The following is a 13,127-nucleotide window of genomic DNA, read 5'->3' on the forward strand; positions in this document are numbered from 1 at the left end:
AGTAATTATAATACCAATAAGAATCCTTCAGTTTTCTAAAACACAAAAGGCCAACAGCGTCTATCACTTTTACTAAACACATTTGAATCACACACAGGAAGACCAGAGGAGAGACGTTTGAGACAAAACAAGATCATTCATCATCGCTGGAGTGGAAGACAGATTTTACAGCCAGCCCTTAAAATTAAGCCCAAATGAGGGAGTCTCCTTCCAAACGAATTGAAAATTGGCAGGTCACCTCTCTGCATAGGGACTGTTTCTGGCAGTACATCGGAAAGGCACTAGGACCCCGCGTAGGAGCAAGTAAGGCGAAGGCAAAGACAATAATTTGTTCCATTGTAATGAGAACTGTAAGTGTTGGCAAGGGGTAGTTTTTCACAGGCCTGCCTTCTTTCACTAACGATTCTTTGCGCCTCCCGTTAGCTAACCCAGACAATTTGTTCAGTAATTGCAACGGTCAACAGCTCTTTTCTTGCCAAAAAGAAAAAAAACACACTATTTTTTTTTAAATGAAAGCAAAGCCCAGCTCATCATCAGAGCAGGAGGGGTTTTAGAGTTAACTGCATGCAGGAAATCTCTCACATCCTGAGTTGCAGCGCTCCCTCTCGCTCTCTCTGTAACTGTATATTAATGGGGCTGTCCTCCAGTCCCAGCTGATGAAAGTTTTGTCTCAGTCTGGGCTAAGATGTCAAAGCGTCTCCAGGCGGGAAAGCAACGCTGCCCTCCATCATCTCACTCGCCAGCCCAGCTCTTCCTTCTGCGGCTCAGTCTGACCTGCCTCTTATTAGTATCCTCGTCCGGGGTTCAAGGTAAGTTTGGGTACGTTTCGATCGCTAGCAACGCCGCCGCCTCCTCGTTGCAGAAGTTTCAAGCCAACCCGACTTGCCCTTGGAAGAGCGGCTCTTTCCCACTTGCTTTGCGGCTGCCCGAAAAGTTTTTGCAGCCGGCCGCTCTTTGCACCCACTTCTCGCGTTGCAAAAAAAAAAAAAAAAAAAGGTTGCTGGGGGCTGGCATAGCGAGCGAGCCGTGTCTCCCCTGCACCCACCCGGGCTGGTTCACTCCAAATAACCCCCCTAACCCCCTTTATGTGAATGTTGGAAGGGAACAAATTCAGGCCGGGAGCAGGAAGCTTTCGCCCAGCGCGAATCTGAGATTCTTTCCAGAGAGAGGCGGTGGAGGAGGGACCCGCTCGCTGCCTCTTACGCTTGCCCGGCGGAAAGGACATTCCCGCCTGCCGTTGTCCTAACGCCTCCCACGCTCCTTCCCTTCCTCCTCCTCCTTCAGCGACGTTTCCCGCAGCAAATCTATGGCGGCTGCTACTGCCGTTCTGCCCTGGACTGACTGACTGACGGCTTGGGGTGGGCTTTCCCCACTGCCCTTTGTGTTAACTGCTCAGTGCACATCGAAGGAGGGCTCGCTGTCTCCTCTCTCAGGCTCCTGCGCCTTCTAAAGGTGCAGGGTGGTGCGAAACTTAACAGGTGACGCTGCCTTGCCAATGGCATCTCCCTCCCTCCTGTTTAACCGTGGCTTGGATGGGGGCTCTGAAAGGCAGAGAGGGCCCAGGGGCTAAAAAGGCGCCATCTCTGTCACGAGATCGACAACTGGCCTTGGCTTGGGGCTGAAATCCGTTACATCGCAGGAGTTACTGAAACATCACACAAGTATACTTCCTCCTATTTGGCAGGACTCAGCTGTATATGTCGTCTACGTTCCCACCAACAGGCCTTCAGAATCAGCACTGTTCCATAAATGCGCCACTGGTCTGGTTTCAGTATATGCTACAAGCAGTGTTCCCTCTAATTAGTGTGAGCTATCTCAGTTTTTTAGCCTCCAACTCGTAGATTTTTTGCCTTAGCTCAGGAAGGATGACCGCCTCCCCAGCACACTAATTGATGCCCTCTCACAAAGTAGAATTTTTGCTTGCAAGACTGCAGTTTAGAGGGAACATTGGCTACAAGCAGCCACACCACTGTTTAATTGACAGGTTAACTAGGTTACTGTACCCTACTGAGGTCTCTGTCCTTCCCACACTCCATCCCCAAGGAGTTTCCCAACTTGGATCTTGCAACCCCCTCCCCCCATCACCTGCTTGGTGGCCAAGCAACCCTAGGACACTCATTTGTTGTGACAGGTGCTCCGGAGAACTTAGATTTGGAGTGCAGAAAATGATTTGTAAGAAATATTCCATTTGGGATTGTGTTTCAGTATCCTGTAAGAGCAGATGTGTAATTCAAAGTTACAATATACCATCCATAGGGTTGTACAGACCCATTCCTGCATTGGCCTGATCCTTTGCATGGATTTGACTTTGCTGTAACAGAGATATCCTTATTGGAGGATTAAGGGAGCATTGTTGTCAAGCAGCTGTGTTCTTAGATCAGATAAGAATAACATCCATGTGGGCCATTTCTCAGTCTGACATTTCTCTAGTGAGCATTTGACATCTGGGGTTCCAATGGCACCTGGGTGCTCCATGTGCTGCTCTGCACTATCTTGAATGTGAATCATTATGTGATACAAACTATGTGATCATAAGTGCCAGCATGCCTAATATGATGTCTCTTTCTCTCCCACTCTGCCCCTAATATTTGTTTCTGCTTCTTCAAGAATTGCCTTAAAGTGCAAGTATGGGAAGCTTCCTGTCCTTACGTGCTGCAAACCAGAATGGCAGTCTTAAGTGCCCAAGGGTTAAATTACATGGACACGTAATGCCTACAGAAGTTGGATAGCCATACCAGGCTTTCATATTATGCTTGTTAATGGGAATAACTTTTCTTGAAAGGAAAAATATAGCCATTGTCTCAGTCTACAGATGGAAGTGACTGGTACGGACTTCTGAAAGTTACAGTGCAATCTTCAACATCTATACATTTTTAAGCCCCACTGACTTCAGTGGACTTAACTCTGCTTAGGAGTGCACTAGACATCCTATAAGTAAACTAATGCCGCTGTTCTGATCTCAGGCAGCATTAGTGTGGCTGTGCAGGCATATGTCATAGCTTGTGTATTCATAAATAAGGGAATTCCATGGGTGGTGTTTTTACTTGATTATGAAAATGTCAGTAGAATGTGTGGGAGTGCTAATATAACTGGAGCTATTCCGCTAATGAGGGCCTTGACCTTAGATTCACTCAGATGTTGTTCTTCTGTCCCTGGGGCATATGAATGGATTCTACGCTTTTCTGAGGTGCAGATCCCTTTCTTGCTTCCTTGTGCCCAAATTACTTCATGGACTATTAAATCTTTTCAGTGCCTTCCCAAGGAAAGAAAAATGATTTAAAACTGAGACAAAAATTAATAATGGGTAATATGTTAAGAAACATCTGTTCATGAATTTTTTTAAAAAAACAAACAGGAAAATATTAATGAGTCACGATTATTGCTGTAATTTTCCCCCACCTACCCATTTTTGTTATGCAAATGGCTTCCTAGCTGTTTCATGTTTCCATGTTAAAAAGTCTTTTGCTGTCATTTTTATTACAATGGATGAATAGGTCTACCCTTGTGGAATTTGTTTCATGTAAAATATCTGAGTGTAATTATTATTGCTTGAGTCATTCTTTTAAATGATCTTACAAGCACTATTTCTATGTTCTAATGGGCAAAGTCACATCAAATATTTCCCAACACGAATAATTTCAAAACAAAAACATGATACATGTTTAATCCGGATGTGAGTGGAAACATCTGCTCCAAAAAATGCTTGGCAAATCTAGATTCTGCAGTCAGTATGTCTTTGAAGTTCTAGATGTGATTTCACCTACTGAAGAGGTGGTAGTTGTTTCTAAGCATGCAGGAAGATGTCTAATGCACTATTCATCTTAATAACTTAATAATTCAATGAGAGACAATATACGATGCAAAAGTGCTGAATTAAAACTGATCAAGGAATCAAATTCACCCTGGCCTAAACATCCTGGACTTTGTTACTATCATTTCTATTAGTTGAATTACATAACTCTATAACTCTTTACTGCTATTAATTTTTTTTATGCTTCACACTGTTTCTTTCTTTATTGTGTTCCTACTTCACTGCACTGTATTTATCTGTACCTAATTAGAGACTACCCTGATTTGGAGAGCTCAGGCTAGCCCAATCTGTCAGATCTCAGAAGCTTTGCAGCGTTGGCCCTGGTTAGTATTTTGATGGGAGGCTGCCAAGGAAGTCCAGGTTCGCTATGCAGATCCAAGAGGTCCAGCTGCCCTTGATGGTCCTTGCCCCAAACTGGTGGAACTCTGCCAGATTACACCAGGGCCCTGTGGGATCTTATGCAATTCCACAGACCCCATAGGGCAGAGATGTTCCCCCAGGCTTACAATTAAGGACAATGACAATGGTTGCCAAGCTGGCACCTCATTCCCCTGCCACTCTGAGCTCTTCCCCTCCCCCCGATATGATGTCCGGCAGTCTGGAACAGAAGGAAATGAGTAGGGCACCATTGGGGTTTGTAAAATGTTTCTAGCTTAAATTGTTTTATTGTTTTTAAATGTTTATGTATTATATTATTGATGTACATCGCTCAGAGCCTGACACTAGCTGGGATGGGGTGATTAACTAAATCAAATTAATAATAAGAATTATTATTCCATAGTCTTATCCCCTATCCCCCTTTGCCTCAAACTTGCAATTCCATAGAGCGGCTGTCGGTGTATACACAGTTGATTTTTCCCATACTCAGTTTACCAACACATACCATCTCCATTTTTTAGAGATGCTTTCATAATCTTCCCCTCTTTATTGCCCTCTGTATTACTTCATCTTCTATGAACTTGAACCTCAGTTGCCCATCTGAAAATTCTTACAGAATGTACATGTACACACAGAAATTGTAATACTGGAAGAGAGAGTATACACTGAAATATAACTTCTGATGAAATTGATTTTGTGAAGAAGTTTATTTTTATAGCTTCAACAGTAGTGTTAGAGAAACCCAAAATTCTACCATAGTACTACTAAACCCCTAAAATAAGTAGAAAATTGGCAAAAAAAATTATTCTTCCTGACTCTAAAATATGGCAATTGTACTTTTTATTTCTTTACGATATTTATATCCCACCTTTCCACAATGCCGAAGGTTGCTTACAAAACATACACAGATAAAAATATAACTAAACAGTTGAAATTTTTAAAATGAAGTTTTTACTTTGTGTGCCGCCTCTCCACAGAGCTGCTTATTCTTTAAACAATCTCTTTGCTATCTTTGGGGAGAGAAAATAGGGGGCCTCACAATGTACTGTACTCCTCTACGAAGGGTGGCACATCTCTTTTCCTGGTAGGTCTCATTTTCAGCATCACATAGTCCTGTGCAATTAATTCTGTATGGTTCTTGCCAAATGACCATTTATTTTAGAAAGTGCTATAATAAGTAAACCAAGTATTTGTTTAGTTGGTTATCATTCAGTCTAGCCATGGTTGATATGTGGTATATTCTGTCCACTAAACAGCGCGAGAGTCCAGCAGCAGTAGACAGTTTTGATAGATGCAAGATTTAGATTACTCACAGTGCAATCCTAAAAGCACTTTCCTGGGAGTAAGCCCCACTGAATAGACCTTAGTAGAATTCAGAGTAGACCTGCTTAGGTTTGCTCTCTCAGTGCTCTTATGCTTATGAAATTCAACTTTCAAAACTTCTTATTGAATTATATTGCTTCTAAGTTAAATAAGTGGCACACAGGATCCATAATGGGTACTGTTGGTGTTTGTTTAAGGTGACAAATTATACACCTGAGATATAAAAACATAAAATGGGTTACTATGTATGTGCAGTACTTCACGGAACAATTTTATGGGAGTTTAACTGCCTAAGTATTTAATGAATTTTAGTACCTCTAAGAGAGTGTTTAAGAACTGAAATGATTAACAGAAAACTATATTATTGCTGAAAGTAACCAACCCACTTGAGTAATATATAGCTTAGTTGTCTAGATTGCCCTATTTCAGCGGCTCTTAACCTTTATTCTACTACTGCCCCCCCCCATGAAAACAGCCCTCCGTACAAGACATCTGTTTCTATAGGTATGTATGTATACAATAAAATACAATTTCAGGCCTACATTCAACAAGACCCTTATGCCTGGTGGTCATCTATTAATGTTAAGAACAGGGTTGCCAACTCTAGGTTTGGAAATTCCTGGTGATTGGGGGTGGAGCTTGTAAAAGGTGGAATCTGAGGAGGGGGAAGGAGCTCAGCAGGAATATTATGTCAAAGACCCCACCTTACAACAAAACTATTTTCTTCAAGGGTGAAGGTAGTTTTACAGAACAAGACTGATGATTTTTTTTTGCCTATTTACTTCCAGAACTAGTTAAACAACCCTTAGGTAAGCATGCAGTGCCTGAAACTTCCATAAGAGTTATGGAAGTTGGAGATCCCTCTAGACATTGGCTGAAGTACTACAATACATTGTAACATTTTTATTTACATGAACAAGTCACATCAAACATAATTTTCCTATTAATCTACTGCCCAATATATATATTTTAAAGTCTTCATTTTTTAAACTACAAAATAGGACTGAAACCTATGCTTAGTCCCTGCAAGCACCAGGGCTCATTCAGTGATCATTCAGATCCACATACTTCACAACATGTATTAAGACAATATAAAAGGATGTCAAGGTGATGATAAACCAAGATAGACTGATGACTTGATAACTTTTTAAAAAACAAAACAAAATTGCAGAAATAGGAGATTGCAGAAATAGGAGACCGCAAAATTGAAGAAATTGCAATGGGGCAAACTGAATAATAGAAAGTAAAGAGCAGATCAGTGGGAACTACAGAGATTTTAATTGCAAGCAGTGAGGCTGTGAGAACTAAGGAAACTTGGAATTCATTGCAGCTAAAGTGCAGTAAGGGAAGGTACCAAAAGAAAGCAATGTTCTAAAGAGCCTTCCAGCCCATGTGTTACCTGAACTGGAGGAGAGAATGGAAATTAGCTTAAATAAGAGTTGCAGAAAGGAATAGCACATGATTTTGTAGTCTGTTTATACCAGGGTGATTCTTGGTGGGTACACTCCAAAATAAGATTATGAAGAAAGAGAGTGAGAGGGTGATTGTAAACACAAACAACTTTATCGTATACAAAATAAAAAGAATAAAAATGTAAAGAACCTACTGAGAATGAATTCCCTAAGTGACCACAAATGTGCATGCACACAAACCAACGAGAGGGTACGGTTAAAAAAATTGGAGGGAATAAACTGAAAAGTTTTAGAGAAAGGGGCATATGACCTGAAATCCTGGGCTGAAGCTCAGGAGAGGTCCAGGGGCAAATGCAGCTGGGGTCCAAGGAGTGGAGTGAGGAGCTGGCTAAGCAAGGAGAAAAAGCCTGCAAAGTGCAGCAGGGCTTCACAGCAGGAAAGCAGAATTCTGACCAGCAGAGATCTGGACCAGAGATCTACTTGCTATTGCATGGGATCCTTCTTTTATGGATAGAAGATCTTCAGGGTAGGTGGGGTTTGTCCATTGGTATAAATCCAATATCATCATCATCTTCTCTCATAATCTCCCTGAGTTCCCAGAACTAGCACTGCTGTCAGATGGCCATCTAGCCCCTGTTTAAAAACCTCCACAGGAGAGCTCACCACCTCCCAAGGAAGCTGTTCCATTGAAGAATTGCTCTGTCAGGACGTTCTTCCTAATGTTTAGCTGAAAACTCTTCTGCTATAATTTCAGCTTGTTGGTTCTGGTCCAAAAGAACCAACCAAACAACTCCACACCATCCCTATACCCTTCAGGTACTTGAGGATGGCTGTAATATCACCTTGCAGTCTCCCCTCCAGGCTAAACATACTGAGCTCCTTCAATTTTTCCTCATAGGATGGGGAATCCAGATCCCTCACCATCTTCTTTGTCCTCCTCTGGACATCTTCCAGCTTGCCTGTATCCTCCTTAAATTATGGTGCCCAAAAACGAACACAATACTCCATGTGAGGTCTAGCCAGAGCCGAGTGAAGTGATACCATCACTTCGCATTACCTGGACACTGTACTTCTGTTACAGCCCAAAATCGCATTTATCTTTTTGACCACCACATCACACTGTTGATTCTTCTTCAGTGTATCATGTATCTATTTGTCAGCACATACAAATGCTCAATAAGGAATTAGGCTAGTGACTCCTGAGATCATGCTGATCATGCTGATAGTCAGTGTCAAAATGACACCAGTGTTTAGGCCACAGACTCCTGATGTAGCCAATCCTACAAGAGCTTGCAGGGCTTTTCTTACAGGGCCTACTGTAAGCTCTTGGAGGATTTGCTACACCAAAAAAGTGAAACCAGTTCTGACTGGCATTTGGTAACAAGTGCAGAGGTTGAGTGTCTAATGCACAATGACTCAGCATTTGTAACCCATTGGTGCATATCCTATGTAACATATGTATATAAGCAATGCTGTACTGTTCACAGTATCCTTCTACTCTAGATGGTTTGCTTGGTGAAGCACTTTGACTGTGGATGTAAATAAATTGTATATAGTTAAGCACAGAGTGTCGTTGGACTGTTGCTTGCTATACTGACTCACCTACCAGGGCTAATAATAATGATAAAACGACACTATTAAGACCCCTAGACCCTTTTTGTACATACTACTGCTCAGGAATATTTTTGTACAGGAACTCCTTTGCATATTAGGCCACAGACTCCTGATGTAGCCAATCCTACAAGAGCTTGCAGGGCTTTTCTTACAGGGCCTACAGTAAGCTCTTGGAGGATTTGCTACACCAGGGTCTAATATGTGGTCTAATATGCAAAGGATTCCTGCTACATAAAAAGCCCTGCTACTGCTGAGACAAGTCTCTCCATCCTATAATTACACATTTGATTTTTTTCCCTACCTAAATGCAGAACTTTGCATTTATCCTGTTTAAAACTCATTTTATTTGTTTAGCCCAGTTTTCCATCCTGTATCCTAACTCCGTCTTCTCCTGTATTTGCTACTGCTCCCAATTTAGTATCATCTGCAAATTTAATAAGCATTCCCTCTTTCCTTCATCCAAATCATTCACAAAGATATTAAACAAAACAGGTCCCAGGAAAGATCCTTGAGGCACTCTGCTTGTTGCTTCTCTCCAAGAGAATGAGGAACCATTCACAAGCACTCTTTGGGTGCAATTTGTCAACTATTTACAAATCCAGCGAACGATAATAGGATCCAAAATGCATTTTATCAACTCCCTTCTCCTTAAGTACTGACCATGGGATTTTACCCAGCATAACTTTAAGTTTGTAAAAATTTGCTTTCCTGAAGTCCAGCCTGTACATCTGACTACATACAGCTTTTCTCTTCCCCAAGACTCTAAATTCTAAAATTGCATGATCACCACTACCCAAACTAAAGGTAAAGCAAACACTGAGTCATTACCGACCCATGGGGTGATGTCACATCACAACGTTTTCTTGGCAGACTTTTTATGGGGTGGTTTGCCATTGCTTTTCCCAGTCATCTACTGTCATTTCGTTACTTTCACCTCATCAACCAGTTCTTCCCTATTGGTGAGAATCAAGTCCAAGATAACAGATCCCCTTGTTTTTCTTTCCACTATCTGGAAAATCAAGTCGTTAGCAAGACAGGTCAGGAATTTATTTGGCCTTTCATTTTTAGCAGAGTTGAACTTCAAACATATATCTGGGTAACTGAAATCTCCCATGACCATGTGTCCCAGCTCTTTGAGAACTTTGTAATTTGTTCTAGGAATGTCTCATCCTAGACATCTGCCTGACTTGGTGGTCTGTTTCTTTTATGTAAGCATATTGCACCCCATTCCTTGCTAAGTAATTAAATTAAGTAATTTGTAAGTAGAATAAGAAGAGCCCTGTGGCGCAGAGTGGTAAAGCTGCAGTACTGCAGTCCTGAGTTCTGCTCATGACCTGAGTTTGATCCCGGAGAAAGCTGGGTTCAGGTAGCCAGCTTGAGGTTGACTCAGCTTTCCATCCTTCCGGGTGTCACACTCTCAGGGTGCAGGCAGGCAGGAGTCCAAAGCCAGTCCAAGATAAAACTCCAGGATGTCAAGCAGGAGCCAAGTCACCAGTGCAGAATTACAAACCGGAATCAGAAGTCAGTGTCCAAAAGCCAAAAGGTCAGGGTGCCAAGGAAATCAAGCAGGTCAGGATCAGGAAGGAGCATGGATGCAAGCCAGAGAATAGACGTTGCCTCCACAAGGTTACCAGGTCCTGGGTGGGAGCTATATGGGAGTCTCAATCAGCCTGCTCCCTTGGTGGCAGTGACTCTGCTCGACCTCAGGGCTGAGAGATCTGAAGCATCGGCGTGCCTCATGTCTTCACTCTGAAAGTTCTTTCCAGAGCCTGCTTCGAACTTTTGAGATGGGAGGAGGAGAGCTTGGAGGAGATTGATTGTCAACAGCTGACACTGGTGCCTGGAGAGTGATTGATGGGCCAGCTGCTGTTTGTTCAGCTGAGGAACTGGCTGGCAACTCTTCCAGGTCTGTTAACCCTTCCAGCTCCTCCTCGTCAGGGCTCATGACACTGGGGTTGGTAAAATGAGTACCCAGCTTGGTACTGGGGGAAAGTGTAGATGACTGGGGAAGGCAGTGGCAAACCACCCTGTAAAAAGTCTGCCGTGAAAATGTTGTGAAAGCAACGTCACCCCAGAGTCAGAAACGACTGGTGCTTGCACAAGGGACTACCTTTTTTTTTACCTTTAAGTAGAATAAGAGTAGAAATAATTTTGTGGTCAGATTGAAAATATATGTCACCTTTCGTGTCAAATAGTAATAGCCTGATTTTAATCATACATAATTTATAAAATAGGAACCCTTTGTATTTTTAAATATTCATTTAAGACTTAAACTGTCATTTGTATTGCCTAAAAATGTAATGCCATTTAGCTCATATCATTCTAGGTTTTTGTGTGGACTGTGAGAGAGGCAGAGGAGGAATTGGATTTATTCAGCATACATATATGAAAATTCAGCACAGTGGAACCTTAAATTGGATAAATACATTCCCTTTTCTCCCAAATCTGTGATCTAATATGAGAATAACAAGTACATTCCAGGGCCAGTTAATTGTCTTGGCTAATAATAGTTAACAAGCCATACAAATTTGGATGTAGAAGTTGGCAAGAATACTTCTTGCATCTGTTGCTAGCTATCAACAAAAGAAGTTCTAATCAGGTGAAAATTTAAAACTTTTCTGGCAGTATCATAACTATTGTTGTATGTGTATATATATAATACTTGTGTTGTCTGTAAAATATTTGTGTTCTCTGCTGAGTAAGTGTAGCAGAACGCTTCATGTCTAGCTGCTTTTCCGTGAATGATTAAATTAGAACGCCCTGAATGGTGATATGATGAAAATAATAAAAAAAATTAAACCTTCTAGCTTTGTGTCTTGATGGTGCATTAAACAACTGAAATGAGCATTTAAATATAAATGTGGCTATCTGGCTAGTGAAGCCACAAAAACATGCCCTAATATCTTTGCATGCCCAAGTATTACTTCTCAAGGTGCTTTAACAATAGTATGGCAAAATATAAGCAGGAAGGTTGTTTTCTTTCTGTTAAAGTGAAATGTTACGTGTAATGAACTTGCAAACTTATGGTAAGGTTTTATCTGCTGCATGTGGTCTCCATCTGGCTATCTGGTTAGTTGTTCTCTTATCCTTACTTGTAAAGTAGCAAGTTTAAACTGGGAATGAGCTAGTTTCCCTTGTTCTGTTCCTGTTGTTTTAGAACTTTGTTCCAGTCAACTTTCCACTGTTCTTAATCTTTTTCATATAATTTCTAAAATTTAGTCTAGCACTACAGCATCTTCCTGTGTGCCATAGCTTTCTGTTCATGTAAATTTCTCCCACGCACTGTTGTTGGTGTGTGTGTTACATTGATAAGGTGCTTTATCAATGATATTGCATTAATTTAAAAAAACCCCACACCCAATACTATTAGATTTCCTGCATATGGCTGCATAAAGATGTGTATGTTGTGTTTTTACCAGTGTGTATATGCTCTCCTGTACATTGGTGAAGCAGCGGAACAAAGTTTGAGTCCAATGGCACCTTTAAGACCAACAAAGTTTTATTGAAAGTATAAGCTTTCATGTGCCAGCACACTTCTTCAGATACAATGGGCTAGAATCTTATCAAGTCCTACTTACAGGAAAAGACAAAGTGGGAAGCAGCCCCTAGGAAGGGCCAAGATGCATAAATTGAGCTGAAATAGGATTAGGGGGTTGGTAAAATCAGTGACAGGAGCCCTGTGGCACAGAGTGGTAAGCTGCAGTACTGCAGTCCAAGCTTTGCTCACTACCTGAGTTTGATCCCAGTGGTAGCTGGGTTCAGGTAGGTGGCTCAAGGTTGACTCATCCTTCCATCCTTCTGCAGCTGGTAAATCGAGTACCCAGCTTGCTGGGTGTAAAGTGTAGATGACTGGGGAAGGCAAACTGCCCTGTAAAAAGTCTGCCAAGAAAATGGGGTTGGTAATGACTCAGTGCTTGCACAGGAGACTACCTTTACCTTTTTAAAATCAATGAATGGTAGCAAATTAGCACATAAATCCAAGAGCTAACAAAGTGATGTGAGAACATAGCTAAAGTCCAGCAGTACCCCCAAGACAAACCAAGATCAACCTTGTGTACATGTAGGAACAGAGACTCAGCATGTGCACATTTCTTCACATACGATGAAATAGATTTTCTCAAATATTACATGAAGGTGGGGGGGTTAGTTGTCAGGAAGAGCTAATTGGAGTCAAGATGCATTAGTAACTGGGCAATAAATGCAGCTAAGACTGGAATAATGATATGGTGGCATAGAGTGGTAAAGCTGCAGTACTGCAGTCAAAGCCCTCTGCTCACTACCTGAGTTTGATCCCAGCAAAAGCTGATTCAGGTAGCCGGCTCGAGGTTGACTCAGCCTTCCATCCTTCCGAGGTCAGTAAAATGAGTTCCCAGCTTGCTGGGGGAAAAGTGTAGATGACTGGGGAAGGCAATGGCAAACCACCCCGTAAAAAGTCTGCCATGAAAACGTGAAAGCAATGTCACCCCAGAGTCAAAAACGTCTGGTACTTCCACAGGGGACTACCTTTATCTTTTAGGACATGTAAATAGCAGCAGATTGGCATACATAAAGGAGTTAACAACAAATGTGAGAAGCCAGTTTGAGTCCAG

At 41.8% G+C, this 13,127-nt stretch overlaps 1 protein-coding gene across 1 annotated transcript in view; it reads left to right on the forward strand.

Annotated features, from left to right (window-relative positions):
* The first annotated feature begins 294 nt into the window (after positions 1-294).
* The window catches only part of ADAM12 (ADAM metallopeptidase domain 12), a 359,573-nt gene continuing 346,740 nt past the window's right edge, over positions 295-13,127 (forward strand). Inside the window, exon 1 of the mRNA XM_060241431.1 lies at positions 295-809. Coding sequence (XP_060097414.1) covers positions 686-809 — 124 coding nt within the window. The 5' untranslated portion in view covers positions 295-685. The remainder of the gene's footprint in view (positions 810-13,127) is intronic.

This window comes from Heteronotia binoei, chromosome 6, assembly GCF_032191835.1.
Source record: "Heteronotia binoei isolate CCM8104 ecotype False Entrance Well chromosome 6, APGP_CSIRO_Hbin_v1, whole genome shotgun sequence".
Classification (NCBI taxonomy): domain Eukaryota; kingdom Metazoa; phylum Chordata; class Lepidosauria; order Squamata; family Gekkonidae; genus Heteronotia; species Heteronotia binoei.